Source organism: Macadamia integrifolia, unplaced genomic scaffold (assembly GCF_013358625.1).
Source record: "Macadamia integrifolia cultivar HAES 741 unplaced genomic scaffold, SCU_Mint_v3 scaffold2108, whole genome shotgun sequence".
Classification (NCBI taxonomy): Eukaryota; Viridiplantae; Streptophyta; class Magnoliopsida; order Proteales; family Proteaceae; genus Macadamia; species Macadamia integrifolia.
In genome coordinates, this window is record NW_024868516.1 from 17,125 (window position 1) to 38,404 (window position 21,280).

The 21,280-nt window shown below is 38.6% G+C and overlaps 1 protein-coding gene across 1 annotated transcript in view; it reads right to left on the reverse strand.

The window, feature by feature from the left end:
* The window catches only part of LOC122065742 (alpha-(1,4)-fucosyltransferase-like), a 16,616-nt gene extending 2,222 nt beyond the window's left edge, over positions 1–14,394 (reverse strand). The window contains exon 1 of the mRNA XM_042629592.1: positions 13,780–14,394. Within this exon, the coding sequence (XP_042485526.1) occupies positions 13,780–14,253 (474 nt within the window). The 5' untranslated portion in view covers positions 14,254–14,394. The remainder of the gene's footprint in view (positions 1–13,779) is intronic.
* Between the last annotated feature and the right edge of the window lie 6,886 nt (positions 14,395–21,280).

Below are 21,280 nucleotides of genomic sequence, written 5' to 3' on the forward strand. Positions count from 1 at the left end.
ACATTGTCTTTCAAAGGCTACACAAAACACTGCACCTTGGTGAAGAGTTTCGCTCAATACCACATTCATCAGAAACAGTGGTGTTCTGACCCCCCCCCCCACACACAAATAAAAGAAAGATGAAGAATGCTACCTGGTCACAGACTCACATGGCCTCCACACCAGCACCTAAGCCAATGGGGCAGCATGCATGGGTATCCACCAAGGGGGAAGGGACGTAATTTCACGGGAACCTGTGAAATAGCATAGGGGAACGTGACCAGGTAGTGTTCTTTTCCAAAAAAAAAAAAAAAAAAAATTGAGTCAAGTTAGGAAAGCTTTCTGCACATAATATTCTTAGGTCTTCCTGGTCTCATCGTACCCTTAACCTAAGGTGTGCAATAACTGTACAACTTGCTGAATCTCCAAGTCATTATGATGCAAAATAATAAGCCCAGCACCTGAAAGTGCAAGTAATTACTGTTGTTATGCACACACTCCAGTTGACACAGGGTATCACCATTGCAGGATCAATATTAACCTCATGGCTTACACTTTAGAGCGGGTACTGAATACATAGTACCTTCTGTCTCTGCTATGCAATCATATTGAGCTCAAGTCAGTTGCCAGAAAGACAGTTTCACTATTGTTGTAAGTTGTGACCAGATTCCTTACTTACCAACCAAAATTAAATCTAAAGCTACATTGTGACAATCACAACCACAGGAAGTGAAGAAATCATTACTTCCAATGCTATTCACATATGCTAAAAATAAAATTTCAATATCAAGTCTCAGAGAGTGATGCAGCAATTCACACACACACACACATTGCTGATTCTGAGCTGCCTTATGATGGGGCTAAGAACAACAGGGCCCTACATATAACGGTGGAATGCAATGATAAGATGGTACCTCAAGTCCTAGTAGACAACGGGTCTGCCTTAAATGTGCTACTGTTTGAATTTGGTAGAAATGAGATCATCAAGCCAAACTGGTCGAGCCTATGACAATATTAGGAGAGTAGTCCTCAGGATCCTTACAGTCACTGTCTTAGGGGAAACCATGGCTACATCAAGCAAAGGCAGTTTCATCCAATTTGCGTCAGAAAGTGAAGTTCATACATGAGGGAAAGGTGATAACTGATAACCATTTCAGGAAACCCCGAAATAGTCAACACAGGCCAACATTGATAAAGGAGAAGTTCAAGAAATATGTCTCAAAAGCTTTGAGATAGAGCGTGTGTGCCACTATCTTCAGTAAATTTTGCATATAAATTTCGATAGTCATTTCATACTTCGATAACTTAGGCAAAATTTCCCCGAAATTTAAAATCTTGGGACCCACCCAACCCATAACACCAATGTTGATGTGTTGGTTGGTTCAACCTTCCAACTAAGCGGGTTGGTTTAAGGTCGTATTCTAATCACCCAAGGGATCAGGATTTGAAAACCTCATTTAATCCAGCATTTTAAGGATTAGAGACTCAGAACTGAAACCAGAATTTGGCAACTTCCCGAATAGCACCCTTGATTTAGAAACTCATAATAGAAAGTTCCCAAAACTAGTAACCATTAAAATAGCAACTAGTAGATTTAGGAGATTGAAATAGAAACTGAAAATAAAATTAGAAACATGGGAAAGAATTAAAAAGTAAAGAAATAGAAAATGGGAACTAAGAATAGCACGTCAAATTGAAAGTAGAAACATAGAATGGATTTACCAAGTAAGGATGACTGAAATAGCAAGTAATCAGAATTAGAAACTAGTAGAAACATAGAATAGATTTATTACTAAGGACGATAGAAATAGCAAGTAATCAGAATTAGAAACTAGTAGAAACATAGAATAGATTTATTACTAAGGACGATAGAAATAGCAAGTGAATCAGAATTAGAAACTAATAGAACAATAGAAAGTGGTCACCACCTTTTCACCAAAAAGTTCGAACTGTTAGGGAAGGGCTGCGTCAATGTATACATCAACACTACCCCACACGTGCAAGCCAAGATCCCATGGTCCTTGCATGTGAAGTTCACGCAGCATTTCCTTTGCGCAGCACCGAGTGAGGACAAATGTCAAGAAAACTCTTCCTATGCACTTCCCACGATTCGAACACTCAACGTCCCCGCTCCAATACCATTTTTTCTACCGTTTCAGCTAAAAGCTAGAACTGTTAGGGAAGGCAGCGTCAATGTATTCATCAACAGAGAGTAATGGTAGAAGCAGTGCTGTAATAGCAGCAAGGGATAAGCAATGAACTTGTGATCGATGGGAGAAGAAGATGGCAATATCAACACCAGAACCTGATATAAAAGCTTAATTGAATGAAGATGTAAAAGATGATAAGTGATAGAAAATATAAATAGAAGAAGGATATGAGCAAGGCTTCCCATATAGAACTTGACTAGCATTTCACTAGTCCAACTTGGCATCCCATCAAGGTTGCCATTGCATCTCACAAGAGAAAACTGCATCTCATAACAAATCACAGCAAAGAGCTATGGTTTTGGATAAAACATTGGGTAGTATGATCCCCCCTACTTCATTTATAACTTTTCAAGATTATAAGAATATAGTAACTCTTCATGCACAAAGAGAGTCCTAGAGAACCAAAATGGTAAGCTTCTAGATAGTAACTTTTCATGCACAAGCAAGAGAGTACCAAAGAAACAAAATAGAAAGTTTTTATACTATTATAAATTAGAAACTAACTACTTAAACAAGTACAACAACAGCTCAACCTTATCCCAACTAAATGGGGTCGGTTACATGGATCTAACTTAGAAAAAAAGACTAAGGTACATCCCACTTACGAACAATCAGCAACCCAAATCTTTGCCCTTCAAGCAGCTCTGTTAGATGTCATACTAGGGTGAAGACCTATCTTTTGCATGTCTCTCCTTACCAATTCATCAATGGTCATTTTCGGCCTGCCCCTAGCCCTTTTAGCTCCATCTATCTGAATCTGGTCACTCCACCATACTGGGGCATCCAAAGGCCTTCTTTGGACATGTCCAAACCATCTTAATCGACATTCTCTGAGCTTATCATGAATCGGGGCAACTCCCAAAGCAGCTCTAACCCGACCATTCTTCACTCTATCCCTCAGAGTTTTGTCGCACACCATCTCAACATCCTCATCTCTGCCACACTCAACTTATCTATATTACGCTTCTCGACTACCCAACATTCCGCACCATATATCATAGCTAGTCTTAGGATTGTCCTGTAGAATTTTCCTTTAAGCTTTAGAGGAATTCATCGATCGCATAACTACTTAAACAAGTATAATACCTGAATCCCTAATTAGTAACTATCAAAATAGCAACTAACAGATTTAGGAGGAAGAAAGAAGAAATAATAAAAATATTGTTTCCGGGTGTCTCAATTGGTGAAATTAAAATTAGAGACAAGGGACAGAATTAGAAAGAAACCACTATAGAGTTCAGATTTAGCATATGTAAGTATGTCATGTGGCCTTCGGATGCTCCAGTCCGAAGGAGTGATTTGATTCAGATTGAAAGATCTAAAAGAGCCAGGGTAGGCCTAAAATAACCCTACGAGAGGTGGTGAGGAAAGGCATGCATAGCCAAAGCCTACTACTACATATGACTTCGGATTGGGCTGACTAGAAGGCAAGATTCCATGTAGCTGACCCCAATTACTGGGGATACGGCTATGTTGTTGTTATTGTAAAGTATGTTGTGTGGTACAGTGTACTATGGGATAGTGTGGTTCTATGTACCGCGGAATAATGTGGTAGTGTTGAGTTGTAATTCGGTTTTATTTCTATTGTAATTAGACTTGGGTGGTATTTAGACTTTGACTCTTGGTAAATTTCCTATTAAGAGTATATTTCCTAAGTTAATATATATAGGGAGCTAAACCATGATAGGACACAACAACTATTTTTTTCCGTCATGGTTCTAGCTCACCTTCTTCCTCTCCATCATATTCTCCCTTCATCCTTCTTCATCTTCTTCCTTCTCTCTCCCTTATAGGTGCCGATTTACAGGTTTGATATACTGTCACAATATCTAGTGGGAAATAGCAAGTAGGGACCAAGAAATAGCAAGTCAGACTCAAAGTAGAATAAGGAGGACAGAAATAGAAAATTAATCAGAATTAGAAACTAGTAGGAAAATAGAAATTAATGGTAGAGATAGTGTTGAAACAGCATCAAGGGATAAGCAATGAACTGCCACGAAAAATTGTGATCTATAGGAGAAGAAGATTGCAATATCAACACTAGAACCTGATCTAAAAGCTTGATCCAATGAAGAAGGAAAAGATGATAGAAGAAGTAAGATATGAACTAGATTTCCCACCTAGAACTTGACTAGAATTTGACCAATCTAACTTGGCATCCCACCAAGTTTGCCATAGTTTGACATTGAATCTCACAACAAATCGCACAAAAAGAAAGCTATTGTTTGTTGTCAAAATCGTTGGGGTTAGTCTGGCACCCCTATTCCTTTAGTTATAACTTTGCAACATTTAAAAAAAAAAAAACAACTTTTCATGTACAGGCAAGAGAGTTCTAAAGAAACAACATAGAAACCTTCTAGAATAGTAAACCTTCAGGAACAATCAAGAGAGTTCTAGAGAAACAAAATAGAAAGCTTCTAGACTATTATAAATTAGAAGCTATTACTTAGTCCCATATGGGACCTTACAACAACAACAAACAACAACATCCAAAACCTTATCCCAACTTAATCGGGTCGGTTACATGGGGATTCCAAGCAAGGACAAACACAGGGATCTATGCAAAAAGATTGACGAGTTATGGCTAATTATAATAAGTTCCAGCTGCAACCTGATGCACCACTACAAATCAGCCACATGCTTATAAGTTATAACCATAGTTGTCACCATGCCAAGGTGAACCAAACCAATGGAGGGTTATCTAAGTGCTTAGGCGAGGAGGCGCCCGCCTTAAGGGGAACAAAGGGGACCAAGTGTTATTTTTTATTTTCCTATTTTCTAACATTATTTAGTAAGCTATATATACCTTGTATCATAAAAAATAAAGATTAAGCCACATCAAGTCATTAAAAATCAACATTTAGAACATCAAACCATAAAAAATTAACATTATGTCATATTAAGTTATAAAAAATCAACATTTAGAGAAATGCACTTGTTCTATAATAAGTTTGACTAGTCCAATGATTTTATTTTTACATGAGACTTTTTGTATTAGTTATAACATAAAACCAGCTTTCCAACAAGTCTAAGATTACTTAAATCTTAGTTGTAATGACAAAGTTATGCTCTAGTCAAAATTATGTTTAAGTGTGCGAATGCTGTTAAAAATGTCTGAATGAAAATAATTTTATGGATATCAAAACAAAAGATTATTTTACCGGATTTTGGTTTTTAGCAATGTTTAACTGATAGAATTTATATAATTTTCATAATTGAGAAAAACCCCAGCATTTAAAAGTTGAAAATCGCTCCTATAACTAAAATCCATTTTTTGTTCTTGGACTGGGGGGTTGACTTTTTATCCTTTTGGAATTTGATTTTTAAACTATTTTTATTGGATTCAAATAGGGGGTATTTGCTTATTCATGATTAATATCTTAAGTAAATGAAATAAGGCCAAAACACAAGGTGACATGCAGTACAACAAGGCGACTGTCGCCTAAGCCCTAGGAAAATCGCCTGGAAGCCTAGGCGATGCCTTGACAACTATGTTTATAATGACAGACTATAATAAGATACCGGTCGTCTACCTGACGTACCATATAGATCGGTCAAGCCAAAGAGTCTTACATGCATTATGTCTACCACCAAGATAATCCATCGCCCAACCTACTTTCATGAAAGGAGGAATGAGAGAACGAATTCTTGATAGTCCCGTGTAGGACCTTAATCCCTAATACTTGAGCTTATAGAATTTGGCATATTATAATAATAAGTCCAAAAATACTAAACCCATGGCCCACATAACCCATTGGACACTCAAAATTAAACATATTGGTCCCTTTCGGCCCAATCAAATGCCCCAGTTTGCTGCTGTCCTTCTTAATCTTCTAAACCATAGTTGTGAAGGCAGCTAGGCGACCTAAGGTGGTGCAAGGAGAAAAAAACCAAGGCGACACCAACAAGGCATCAAGGTGCCGCCTAGGCAAGCAAGACATCCTTCCAGCATAGGGGAGCCTGGACACCTAGGCAGTGTCTACATGACACCTTGACAACTATGTTCTGAGTTGCATCATGGTTGGATGGGTTTGTTTCTTGGTATTTTTCCACCCTAGCCTATTTCATGTAAGATAAAGAATCACCCGTGTCTTCATTCACCAGTTAGAAACTAAGGCAAACAAGGGATAACAAAAGTCTTCAATTAATGTTTCATTGGCATTCTTGCTCCCACCCTAACAAGAAAAGGGGAAAAAAAATAAACAAATCAACTTTATTTCCCCTACTATTGTTTGAACAAGCTTGACTATAATTAACGTTACCCCAAAGAACTAATTTTAGTGCCCTTGTTTTATTGATTAAAGACCACATGATTGAACCCATAGCATAATCTTATTTGGTGGAAAAAGTCTTCTCATTCTCTATTTCTATTTTTTTTAATTCTTTAGAAAATTTTGTAGACTTCACAGAATCAGTAGCTTCTCATGGAAGGATGAAAATGCATCCTTTCAGTCTTAAAAAAAAATTAAAAAAAAAATGGTGAAAAAAAAAATATATTAAAGGAGCAAAAGGCAGCATACAAGCCAAACTAAAGGCACCACACCATTCTTAGATGAGACAAGAAAAAGAAAATACAAGGACCAATAGACCACACCTCAAATTAAGTTTTCCATTCCTTGGTGCAAAGGTAGTACGGGAAAAATCTTATACTGTGGCTCTGTCCAGTATAGACAACAAGGCCATTTGATTCTTCATCTTGCACTTCCTCTGTATCGTTAATATGATGGGTCACCTCCTCAGAGACTTAAGTGTCTTCCCAATGAGGCTCTTCCTTTTCTTGCTCTTCCTCTTGCTCATTCCAGTCCGAAATATGAAGGATTTTCTCTCATCAATTTCCAAACTCGCTCCATAAGGAATGAGATTATTATCCGTAGAGGCATAGACTCTAAAAGCTCCTTAAAAGAAATGATAGATGAATTTTCAGCATCAGGGACCTAGAAGCATAATTCATGCTGTTGTTGTTCTTCTTTTTGGACGTCTCCTTAGGAGTGGATCACTCTTCAACAACACTATCACCCAACATCTTTCCTTCCATATCCAAGTCAAGATTTTCCTTTTGAAGTTCCCCTTCCTTAACAATAAGAGTGGAAGTCAAAATTTCCTTAATTGCTAATGTCTCCTCGAAGTCATAATTGTTGAAATCAGAGATATTGTCAGCATGGCCTCAAGCCTCCTTTTCTCTTCCCATCTCCACCTCACTCAAGGCGGTGGAAGGGATAAAGTTTTCCCCGTTTAACTCCTCCCCATGAGCTGGATTGCTAATGTCCTCATCATTTCTAAATCAGCCTCCAAATTTGACTTTTCAATCAACCCCAGTGAATCATCATTCAGCATATCTTCATCCTCTAGGTTTTCAAGCAATGAAAAAGAATTTATATTAGTACCCAAAGCCCCACCTGCTTTGTCTAATGTTTTGGATTTGAAATTTTTTAGCTTTATCCACTGGATTTCCACCTTAATGGCAATCCCCATTTATCCCGGCCACTAACCTAAGCTGAGCGCTACCATTGCTGTTTGTACTAGGACCATCAACATGAACAGATTTTCTCTTCCATTCCTTGCGAAGCTCCTTCAGCCTTGCTTCATTATTGCCGCAAATCTCAGAAGCATGTCCAAATGTCTTACAGTGAACACAGCGAGTCAGTTTCCAATCATAAATTACTTTTTGATTAAAAATGATCCCAGCACCATCATATATTGCTACTGAATTGGAGAGCTCTCACTCTCTGAATGAACTTCAATACACATACGTGCAAACGAAAGTCTCTCCATTGCCATTATTCTTTTTTCAGTCACAAAAGGATACCCAATACCGCTGCCAATGATACTTAAAGCATCACTCGGCCAATAATGGAATGGAATATTAGACAAGGTAATCCAAATAAGGACTGAACAAAAATCAATCTTCTCCAAAGAGGTGGACGGATACCATAGCCAGATAATACACAGCCTCTTCTGAACATACCGTGGCCCCCCTTTCAAAATTTTAATTTTATCTTCCTCTAAGTTAAAACAGAAGATGACATTCCATTGTCAAGTAAGTTAACATCAACATGCCCTGAGATTTTCCACTGTTTTAACAAAATTTCTTTTGTAAAACTAAAAGATGATCTTCTTCCTATGAAGTGCCCAACAAGGGTGTTCTTCCATTTAGAAAACTCACCTTCCATTAAACTTGCAGGACACCTCACGACTGCAACCCTATCAATAATAACAGGATCAACAAACCTCAGTTGCAGGCTATCATCAGCTGAAACCAAAGAAAAGTAGTTTGTCCAAAGCACAGGATTCTTCTGGTTATCCCCGCAATTATAGCTGTCCTTGAGAGGGTAAGGCCGTGAGTGTGGACCAAAGAGCCTCCCACAGCACCAACACAATCAACAGAGACATGGCTGGCACTAAGGGAATTAGTAGCAGGGCAAGTCAACGGGGGAAATCCTCAAGGCCTGAGGCTGGAAGGAGCCTGGAGATCCCCAAGACACCGGCTTCATTAACAGCCAAAGCCCCTTCCGCACCCCCGACAGTGGAGGAGATGAAGAAGGGGCCATTCCCCACCTACTAGGGTTGGTAGAGCAGCAACAGAAACTGCTCCCTCACAAAGGTTCCACTCACCAAACATCAATCGGACATAAAACTCTTGTTTCGGGCTCGAACAAACAAAGATCTGGAACCCACTCAAGCGCAGCTTCAGATCTTTGAATCTGAAATCATAAAAGGTTTAACCCTACCTCGGATCAGGAAATAAACAACCGTTGATCGTTGAGTTGCTGACTCAGATGCAGAGAAAGGCAAATGGCCGCTGCCTCAGTAACTTGCTGCTGTTTCTTTTTCCTGATCTCATCTGGAGAAACCCAGTCGATAGCTTGCTGTTGCCTCAGACACTCATTCACCTTTTAAAGGCAAAGCAGTTACTTTCGGTTTTCAATTATATGTTCCTCTTTCCCCATAATGTGGTCAGTTAGTTACAGCATCATGATCTACCAAGAGCCCACAGGGATCACCTCCTGGGCTAACCATAAACGGATAAACCTTATCATTACATGTCCTATCAAATGAGAATCAAGTAATATAAATGGTCCATCATATTTAGTTCATCCCAATGGTGAAGGATATGATTTTCATATATGATCACTCAAGGTGACGTATGGAATCCATCCAAAAAACATAAGTCTTGTATGGTTGTGTCTCTGACAGCATTGTCTTCAATTTTCTCTTTTCTTTTAAAAGGAATGGAGGTTGAGTGATCTTTGGAAAGCAGATTCCGATAACTAGGCAATGTATTGTATGACCATATTTCAAAATGTTATCAATATCGGTTTGCATATTGGGAGGGTGGTTGGTGGTTTTAAGAGATATATCAAAGAGACAAGATACACTAAAGATACGAATGGAAATGGTCAAGAAATGCATGGGAATGCTTCGGATATATGTAAAATACAGTTTGAAGTATAGTATAAGATAAACAAGCAGTAATAAGCCCAACCATAGGACATTAGGTGGTGGGAGCCAATATCCACGACATTGCAGATCATTTGGACCCAAATTTTGTGTACATGTAGTCATGAGTGATGGAGGCATAGACCAAGGCAGGTTCCTGAACCATCTGATTCAGATTATTTTGATCATTTTAATACCCTGCATCTCGAGTGAACTACAAGGATTCCATCGTCCATCAAGAATGCCAGGTGGAATTTGAATAATTTAAGGAAAAGGACAATGGTTGGCATATATGCTATGGTATGGGCATACATAATTAATTGCATATTGCATTTATGGTATGGAATGAATTGCATATGCCATGATTGCAACGAGTTTAATCCCCAAAATTCATCGCAATCACCACTAGTAAGGTCTTTTTAATGCAAGAACCATTTCCCCATCTCAGATTTGTCTAAAAATGTCAGCGGACAAGTTTTGGAGTTCTCAGTTTGATGTAGATAGAGCTGTCAAAAAGAGAATTCAATGCTGGCCCAATTCTGGTTCAGGTCTGGTTCAGTTTCGTATATCGAACCAGCCTTATTTTTCTCCAATCGGATCAGCCAACCTTCTGTTACTGTTCACATAGGTACTGTTCACGTGAACGGTACCTTGGGGTCCAATATTGACAGCTGGTTTGGGAAAGATGCTGACAGCACTTGTTAGGATATTAGATATTAGTTTCTATTTTTATTTCTTTGCTTTATCTTGGCAAGTAAGCTTTGTAACTTAGGAAGATTTGTTTCCTTTTTTAGTTAGTTTCTATTTTCGTAGTGAGCTAGTTAGTTTCCTATTTTGTTGGTCAAAAGAAGTTTCTATTTTGTAACTTAGCTTAGTTTCCTTTTTATCATTAGTTGTTAGTTTCTAATTTACTCTTACTTGGTTAGCAAGTTAGAAGTTAAATTAGAAGGTTTTATCTTTAGCTTTAGTTTCCATTTTTATTATGTCTTCATATCCAAGCAATGTAAGGCTATTTAAAGCCCATCAATTATAATGAGAAGACAGATTTGAGTTAAACAAAAAAAGATGACTTATGCTGTTGTGCTGTGGGATGCAGTGGCGAGATGCCCTAGGTAAGATGCCTAAACTTGAGGAGTGAGATGCCCAAAACCTAACCTTCTCCTTCTCCCTTCTCAACCCTCCATCGAATTCTCTTTTTGTTTTCTCATTTTTCTTCTATTTGTTTTCTGTGAGAGAGTGTTTGAGAGCTAGAACCAAGCCTATTGGAGGAAATTTTCTCTATTCAGCCAGAATTTCAGATCCTGCCTAGGATTAGGATCATTTGTGATTCTAGTTCTACATTACAGTTAGTAGTATTCTTTTCCCAGTTAACGTCTCTGTTTGCAGGTTTTTATCCTGTGTATCAACCGTCACGACTGTATCGATCCAGTATCAAATTGTATTGTTTGTATCAACCAATATGGTCGACTGGTTTAGCACAATTTACTCTTTTTTTTCCAGTCGATACTGGTTTGATCAAATTTACCTTTTTTTTTCTTTTTTACCGTGTCATATCTCTAGTGTATCGCATCTGTGCTTTCCAATTCATTGGCCCAATATGTATCGATACAGAATAACTTTCTATATTTGTGTTTCTAGCTTCTAAAATTTTTAAAATAGTACAAAAATGCTCAACTATAAGTGCAGCTTGCAACAAGGTCAGCTGTAAGGAGCTACAGGATCTAAAAGAAATATAAGGACAGGAAGAAAGGGAGAAAACCTTAACATTCATGGGAAAGTTAGGTTAAGATTGGAAGATTGGTTTTCATTCACTAAAATAGTAGGTCCATAATTTGCCCAACTAGAAAACGTCCACACCAGAAATTTGACCATGTACAGGCACTACTATTTATTTCATCATATCATTTATCAGTTATAACATTTGAAGCAAGTTTGCAGGTTCAGTTTAATACCTTGCTCACACACATGCACATGCTTGGATCCGGGGGGGGGGGGGATCCAGAGGAGATGACATGCACCTCTACTAGATAGATTTTGTTTCTCAGTTTTCCAATTACCCAGCAGGTTTTATAGAATCTGAGTATTCTAGACATAGGCCAATCAGAAGTCATAGAGAAGGCTTAACAAATGTGACAATGTCTTAAAGCAAGATTGAACTAGTCAATTGGTTAACCATTCAAATACCACTCATTTTCTGACTTTTGCTGTACTTCATTGTTCCATTTGCTCTATAAGAATTTGACTTGGTTGATTAGTCAGAAATTGAACACATCATTATAAAATAGATTGTGAATTAAGATAATTTTAGATCTTCGGAACCTATGTTATATTGATTTGGATACAGGGATAAAGTATGGGTATTGTGTTGAGGAGTTGAGTCCACCTAATGCCCAAAACTCAAGAATACAGGGACATCTACCCAAAAATAGTTATGGCTACAAGGTCTAGGCTAACATCAAACAAAACTGGTTAACATATTTCTTATCATTCAAACTCTGAACCTTGATTTGCAAAATACAGTCAGATACTCAAAAAATATCGGTGATGCTCAAAATTTTTACCAACTGTCATAAATGTACTAATCTTAATACACTAAAAATAGTCGACATCAAAAGAAAAAATCCCTAATTTTCCATTACTTTTGGTGTTATTTAAAAAGATAACACAAATAAATTTTCACTCATCATGAATTTCATTATATGTTCGACACCTGCATTTAGATCTGCACAGAGGACAAGAATAAAAAGAATAGTTGCAAGGTCAAGGTGGCAACTATTCTTTGGTCCTTGTAAACTAAATTACCGAAGTGTGAGGAATAGACTTCGGATTAGAAGACATTATTGGGGTTCCCTGTTTTTGGTGACCTAAAATCAAGGCAAGCACTTGAGGTTGTCTAACTAATTGACTAAGAACTTGGAAACTAGGAGACCTAAGAAGTTCATGTCATTAGGTGATTGTTAATGGATTAGTTTGGGCTGAACGAGACAAAAAAACTGAAGATTTTTAACATCTATTATATAATCATTACTACTTTTCCAGCAGCAAAATTTGGACCAATCATTCCCTCCAAGTCATCCTCTCTCGCTCAGAATTTCCATTTACAGGTCAGACATTGATAGCAAAGTAGACCCAGCAGAGTGGCTTGTCTGCATACCAAGCTAGCTCTGAAACCATGATGTAGAACTTGCAGCACAGAGATAAGATGCCTACACACAGGATGCGTTCAAAGATTGATATTTAAGAATAAGGGATGCATCTATACTTCTATCCTGCTTCTTTGAAAATATTTTGTAATTGCTATATATGATGTGTCTAACAGCTCAAGCACCCATTCCCAGCTCATGGATTGATATTAGCCAGCCCCAAACCCTAAGAATTTAACAGGCACGGACAAATCTTACTCAAAGATACATACAAACACCCAATACCTGCACCAAATCCATGTAACGGGCAAGTTGGCAAAATTTTCTTGAGCAGACAATTTAGCTCTCCTCATTCCTTCCTGAATCCCACTGTATATAGATTAGCCCTACAAACTCCATACCTCACTGACAAGCTACCCAAGAAAGGAGTACTGTACCTAGTTCAGTATAAGGATACAAGTTTCCTTCTAACGTTTGATGTCTGCTTTTGTGCCTGCTGTTGTTTTGCCAGGCTTACTCAGGTGGTTCATTGTCCTTGGTTTCCTTCCATCATTGCCAATCAAAAAGGAAAAAGAACAAGCTTAATGTTGTTTTAACATTTAACTTCTTGACATGATTATCATGCCCTGATCATTAGCCCTCCCATTTATTTAGGGTTGCCAATACAATGCTCTGCCTTTCCTATGTTAGGATCTTCAAATCACCCAAACAATCCCTAACCAGTCCCAGTTATAATTCTAGACCCACATCTTTCCATTTCATTCGGACGAACAACCAAACAAAGATAAGAAGAATGGTTGCGAAATAAGGAATAATCCAATTTAAATATTAAACTATCAGTCAACACCATATTATAATCATCTGATTTCCTCCATCTAGTATCTATAATAGTTGCACAACAAGATAGCGAGAACACATAAGTATACAAAATAATTTCCGCAAGTATGCTCTATACTTCAGATCCGATCAATTCAGAACCCAAAAAGAGATTAATAAGTGAAAAGAAGTACCATGAATGGAGGCGTGCTGGTCTCGAACAGCAATGCATCAGGCTTATCAGCCAAAACAGGGGACTTGGTCCATAAGCAGCTCAACCCACACCGGCAGGAATACAAATTATCCAAATTATCAGGAATCCAAGTCCACCCTTTAACTAGAACGCTTACATGTTTCATCTTCATCGCTCCACAGTCAACAAAACCATCAACATCTTGCAGAGAAGAAGCAGAAGAAGAAATATTCTGATCCAATTGTCTATTCTTTTCCCTGAACTGAGCACAACCCACTTCAGAATCCCATTTTTTGAAAGCACCCAACAAATCCCTGAAAGGATCTGGGTTACGCTTAATTGCTACTTTGGAAATGCCAATAGAGTGTATCGAAGAGACAAATGGGAATTCAAAGAACACAGAAAAGAAGAGAATTAAAAAGCCGAAACCAGACAACATTGCGATGATGATACAGTTGAGGGATTTGAATGGCATGGTGGGTTAAAGATCTAATTAGAATTAGACCTCTCTATCTCTCCTCGAGGAGAGAAAGAGAGAAATAAGAGAGGGGTAGACTTTACAAGTAAGAAACCTTCCCTTTCTTCTTTTGTTTTTTACGTTGCTGTTTGTAAGTGGCCAGTGTTTCTTATTTGTCATCGACTTTGAAGACCTCAACAATGACAATGGAGAGATGGAGACTCCTCGGAACACAGCAACCGCCGGCGGAGTTGTGCTTGAATCGGCCGAGTTGACAGGGATTACGTAGGGGTGTCAACCGGTAGGGCCGGTCCGGTTTGGGTCGGGTTTATTTGGGCTTGAAGACTTTCAAAGGCTGCACCTGTCCGCCCATTTAACTAATCGGGTTTAGTTATTGAGGGCATGGTACGTTTTATATTCGGTCGGTCGGCTTCGGGCTATAATCAGGCTACCTTAATTGGGCTTTAGTCGGGCCCTAACCGGGCTACAGACATGTTTAATATTAAACGGACTTTAACCAGTTTTTAAACGGGCCCTCTTTAAAATGTGCTCTTATATTCCAGCCCACTCATGCAAACTCAAAAAAATGACAATAAATCAATAAATGATACCAAATATAACCATTATTTAAAATGTGAACATGTCTTTACTTTTTAGTTTTTACTCTTTAATTTGGGGGGTAAAATAGGTATTCTACAATCATTAAAGGGTCAAGTCAAGCCAGTGCACAATAGGCCGGTTTCGGTCGAGTATTATTCAGTCGGTCTCAGTCAAGCGCCTGATGGTCCAAGTAGCAAGACTGAGATCGACTGTTTGTAAATGGGCTGGGCTCAAGCCCGACACATTTAATAAACGGTCTGAGCTGGGTCGGTCTATAAATGGTTAGTCCCGATCGGTTTAGTTGGGTCGGGCCACTAATTGACACCCCTAGGATTACGTGACGAGCCTTCCACCTTTACCGAGTTGACAAGGATTCAGTGACAAGGTATTGAGTTTTACAAGTTTATCTGCAATTTGCATCATACTATAACCAATAAATAATGAACCATGAAGTTCAGGCTCTATACTTCAAGAGCTAAGTGAAGGGAGACCAAGGTTTTAAAAGACACAATCTGGGTTAGAAGTTGGATTCTACTGGAATCGTTCTCAAGAACCCTAGAATCCCACCTGATCAAATAAAAAAAACACAGTGATTCTACGGGTTTCGGACGTGCCAGATTCTTCAAACCGTGAAAAATATCACGTGTTTTTGTGAAAAAAAAATTTATATATCATGTGCCGATTCTTTCCATGCCATCCCACAAACAGTGAGTTCTGACTTCTGACTTCTGACTTCTGACTCCATGTATTTTCGGGAGAAAGAACCCTACCAGCTAATACAGCCACATAGTTATATGCCTACCTTACCCAAAAAAAAAATAGTTACATGCCTACACAAGGGTAGAAAGATCGTGCTGCCCCTACCTTGAAGATGTTCGTGCATGCCCTCCTGTTGGCCTACGTGATGACATGTATGCCAACGAACAATATACTATTGTCCATGTATTTTTTTAGGAGTGTTTTTCTATGGAATGTTGTTCTTGTGCATGCATGAGGGCCAATAAGAGTACACAATAAAGCATCCACAGATATGTCATTCTTTTCATAGAGGGTGGGCTCGTCATTTCATGCCCCCAGGTCCCATGTGTTTAGGCGTAGGGGGCCACACTCTTGATAGAAATTTCTCCTATGGAAAAATGGTTTCTATGGAGCGGCTGGGGGGAGGGGAGTGTGGAGACTGTGCCCAAACACATGGGGGATGAAATGAACGCCCTTGCCCCCCATAAAATGACATAAGAACCCCATACCTAATGTTTTTGCGTGCTCTCCCATTAGCTCTTGCACCTGGGTAAGGGCCACACTCCCTCACAGGAAACACTTTCTTTTTATCGAAAAAGAGGTCTGATAGGCAATGTGGCCCCTATGCCCATACATAGAGGAGGGTGAAATAATCACCCCACCCCTTCGCACATGTTTCCATCCCCCCCCCACCCCCCCGGCGGTTGGCATGAGGGCACACTACCTTTTGGGCACCCTTTCCTTTTTTTTATTTTATTTATCTATTTTCAAAATGTGAGGTTCACATGATTGATACCTTTCTAGACCTTTAATTGGTGATAACATACTGATTCTTTTCCAGGTTGGCAACGTAGAAAACCCTCTCCCACTTAATATATTAAATTGTTTTCTTGGGAGGAGGGGGTGAATATGATACACAAGTAGAAATTATAGTGCAGGTCAACCCAAAAAAAAAAAAAAAAAAAAAAAAAAAAAAAAGAGAACACTCTAGAGTTAGTCAAAGACCTAAACTTGAAATATATTTTGGCAGGGAAAGAAGGAAAACCTACGAAATGTTCTATGCACCCCTCACAAAGTAATTTCTTAATGTCTTTTTCTCCTAAATATGAATAAATGAAAGGGTCTAAGGAACACTACTGCTTCAGAGAACCATCCCAAAAGAAAAATTATAATTCTAAGATGCTGAAAAAACCTTCTGAGCCAAAAAACCTCCACTCCTAAAAGATGGAAGCTCTGTATGGAGTCCTGTGGTTCCTCAAGTGCCAATCGCAAAGAGGAATGCCATCAACTAGGGTTCTATTTGTTACGTACCTAACTTCCTCATTATAATAATAATAATTATTATTGTATTTATTATTATTATATTACTATTATATTATTATTATGACTATTATTGTATTGTTTATTATTATTATTATTATTATTATTATTATTATTATTATTATTATTATTATTATTATTATTATTATTATTATTATTATTATTATTGCATTTATATGTGGGTAGGAGTTATTGCCACGGTGGAAGTAGTTAATAGAAGTTGGTAAGTTAGTAGAAATTAGAGATAAGTATGGAAGTGGAAGTAATGGACCGTAAATGGAGTGTATGATGTGGGAATACGTGAAGCAAGGTTTTGTAACTACTTGTTAATCCTATTTAATAGAAACTAATATGGAATAGAGAAGGGCAATGAAAAATTATCCTAAATTACCTCTCTGGATTTATTTTGAGAAGAGGCGGCTACCTCCCAATTAGCTAGACGTCCGGCTTAGTTCGTAAAGCCAAGAGGCAGACACCACCTTATTAGCCAAACCCTATTTTATCTCTATCTCTTACTTTCTCTCCCTCTCTCCACCGTGTACGTATCACTATTGGCCACTAACCACGTGCTAGCCGGCCGCTCGGACTCCGCATTTCAAGTTTGTTATTCTAACCGTTGAAAGTGAAAACATTCTTGGGCTAAGTTTTTCCTTCCATTAACCCCTTTGAAAGCTCCTACAAACTGCTACATAAAGCTTCATTTGCTATGATAAAGAGCATATGAGATAGAGGGCCACCCTGACGAACCCCTTTCCACATAAAAGAAACCGTTGGACCTCCATTGACAAGAACAAATAATCTAAATGATAGCAATATTTGTTTAATCTAGTCAATCCAAGTTTAGGAAAACCCAAATTCAGACATAGTATAAAAAATAAAATTCCACTCTAAAGTGTCATATGCTTTTCACATATCTATCTTTAACCCAATACAATCGCTCAAACACTTTGTCATAATCATATTCATAAGTTCAAATGCTACCCTATATTTCAGAAAATTATTTTCCCTTTTTCGGAATGCACCCTACTCTTTTGCGATTGATTGAGGGAGGAAGGGAGATTGATGTAGGAATTTTTGTAATCAATTTGACAAAGGTGTTCCCTAAACAGATTGGCCTAAAATGACCCACCTTGCAGGCACTGTCTACTTAGGGATTAAAGTCAATAAATGTTGTTCACCCCTTTAGTAACAACCCCTTTCCAAGATTTTTTTTTTTTTTTATTGCATTACATAGCCCACAATGTCTAGCAAGTTTGTAAAATCCTAGAGTTTTTTTTTTTTTTTTGGATCTTCTCCCCATGTGCATATAACTAAGTAGGGGTGTCAAAAAACGCTCGGTCAAACAAAACCAACCTTAGACCTCCACGGAGCCAGAATAGGGCTTGGGCTGAGCTTTCAGCCCATAGGGTGGGTTAGGGTTGAGATTTTTAAGCCCGAGGCAGGGTTGGATTGGGCCTGGGTTGAGGTCTCAACCCAACCCAACCATGTGTATTAATTATATAATCATATAAATATGCTAATAATCATTAATGGGTTAAACCCGGCCCAATCAGGATCCATCAGGGCTAGGTTGGGTGGAAAAAGGTCTTTCGTTTTCCACAATCTACACATATATGAAAACTTTGGTACTTGGCCCCTGTAATGCATCAAGATTAAGCAGCCAAGTAACCAATAGTATTGGGTTAGACTGAATTGGGTTAAACCCGGCCCAATTAGGGTCCATTAGGGCTAGGTTGGGTTGGGCTAAATCCAATAGGATTAGGCCTGGGTTGAGATATCAGGGCTGGGCTGGGCTTGGGTTGAGTTAAGAGACCTTAGGGTTGGGCTAGGTTTTTTAAAACCTAACCCAACCCGGCCCATTGAACCCCTATAACTAACTTTCAACACTTCTGTTAGTTTTTTACGTGCACATGTCCAAAAATCTTCTGGAACATCAAATCTGTACTTCTTACAACTTCATCTCTAGAATGCAACATACCGACTCAATACACTGAGGGAAACTGGAACACGATAATGAAGAATGTAGCTTTACACTCTGTGGTAGTTGGAATGTAAGCACTTCATCATCCAGAAAACATGGACTCTAGACGTAGAGGGAGGGTACCAGGAAATCAATTAAGGCCTAGCGCATTGGTTAAGTCTAATTAAAAAACTATCAGTCTTCTTTCCTCTAGAGAAGGAATTGCAATAAGAATAACATTATCTTCATCTAATAACACTATTGGGATCACAGATAGCAAACTTCTACATCTTAAAGAGACACCATGCTTGTGTATGTCTTCAAAATGACTAACCATCTGTTGCCCAATAATGCTAGGATCAATGATACACCATCCTCACACCGTATCTCACGAATGTCATTCCTCCCCCCTTTGGATCTTAGCTTTGATGTGAAAAAATTGGAGGAACGATTCCCACCCTTCAGCCATTTGACTCTCGCTTTTTCCACCCAGAATTTCTCTTGGAGCATTGCAACCTTATCAAAATCTTGCCTAGCAATAAGCTCCTTCTCAAACAAAGAATCATCAATCCCAACTAAATCAATACTATTATGCACTCTTTCGAGGATAACCTTCGTTTCTCTACTTTTAGATCCACATGCAAGAAAGCCATCCTCGCCCAAGATTGCAACAAACCCTTAAGCCTCTTCAACTTGTGAGAAACAATAAATATAGGAGTACCCTGAGTGGCATCTCCCATGAATCTCTAAACACCTTTTGAAATTTGAATGTTCAATTCAAAATCTTTGCATAAGCAATGAAATTTTGGGAGGACATGGCACCTTATTACATTCCACGATAATTGGTGAATCATCTGAATATCCATGATGAAACACCTATTGTGAACAACCAGGAAATCATTGAATCCATTCCTCGTTACAAAAACTACGATCCAAAATAGCTCAAACATTACCAGCCCGTCTGTTATATTAACTAAGTGAATTTGAGGCCAATATACGGTATAGGTAATAGAGAAGCTAAATCTAAAAATGTTGCAAACTCCGTAGATAAGCCCTGCTTAAACCTACCTGTGTTAGGACTCTTATGTGGGCTAATTGATACTGATTGGCCCATTGGACCGAAGAGAATAAGGATCATTCTAATTAGGAAACTTCTAGGCCTATTCAATTGTGAGAATGGAATAGGGTTTAGGGATTCTATTATATATAGAATACTGACGGTCCCTGTAGCCGTTACACTCATAATAATATTTTGGGAGCACTGCTTTCTCACAGAGCCAGTGTAGAGATAGAGAGAAGATCCCAGAGTAAAAATCTATAGAAGATCTCAGTAGAAGAACCCATATTGTGTGATTCTTCATCATAGTTTGTGGTGCAAGCATCAACCTTGATTTAGGGACTTCATTCATGCTCAATGGGTATGTGATCGATTTCTTTCCATTATTCATTCTTGTATTCTATACACTGTAGGTCATTCAAATGATTCTAGGATTTAGAATGACTAACAATTGGTATAAGAGCGTACACTATGGTGCTAGAATCAAGAAATTATTTAAAAAAAAAAGGTTTGGGTTCTAATTTATGAAAATCATTGTCTTACTATAGCTTAAAGATCTTGTATGAGAAAATTTTCTTCACGAAAGTTATAGAGCACGAGAAGACAATCGCGGCGGTATATCATAAGTCACCGAAAACCTCTGAAAGTACCGGCATGTGCCACCAGAAACTGGTCGTCAGAAGAGAGAGAGAGAGAAAAAAAATAAAAATAAAAAAACAAAAAGGCGACGAGTCATCACCGGGTCAACTCGAAAACCCTAGCGAGTTAACCCATAGGTGTAGTGGGTCAACTCATGACCAACCTGTTTGTTATGGTCGCAACTAATTATGCAAAAGATATATAAGACTATACCAAATATGATTTAAAACCACCTATGACCACCCAGGGAAGAGCAACACGATACATAGAACATAGGTCACACTATATGTAATACCCTACTTCTTAAACCCGGTCTGATTACACGGTTGACCCGGTTTAACCATGCAGGAACCGAACCAAAGGGAGATAGAGCGGGTTCCTTATGGGCTATGATGGCAAGGGTGACCTTAAACACCGGCTGGTCCGATGAGTCCGAGCCAGTGCCAGAAGAGACGGGAGTGCCCAAGCCGTGTACATGCACCTACCATAAGGCCATGTACGGATAAAGCAGGTATTGTAGCCGTATATTAAGGTATATACGTATACTACATCGTACGCTAGGGTGGGGTTCACGCCAGGCCCGAACTCTGTCAAAATTCCAAGTTTTGGCCCTCAGGTGGGCGGACAGGTGGGTGCACCCACCCACCTGAGTGACCCATCCATGTGCACTATTCATTTATTTAGGAAGTATATATATAGATTTATGACTTTATTTTCTTTTCATTCATGAC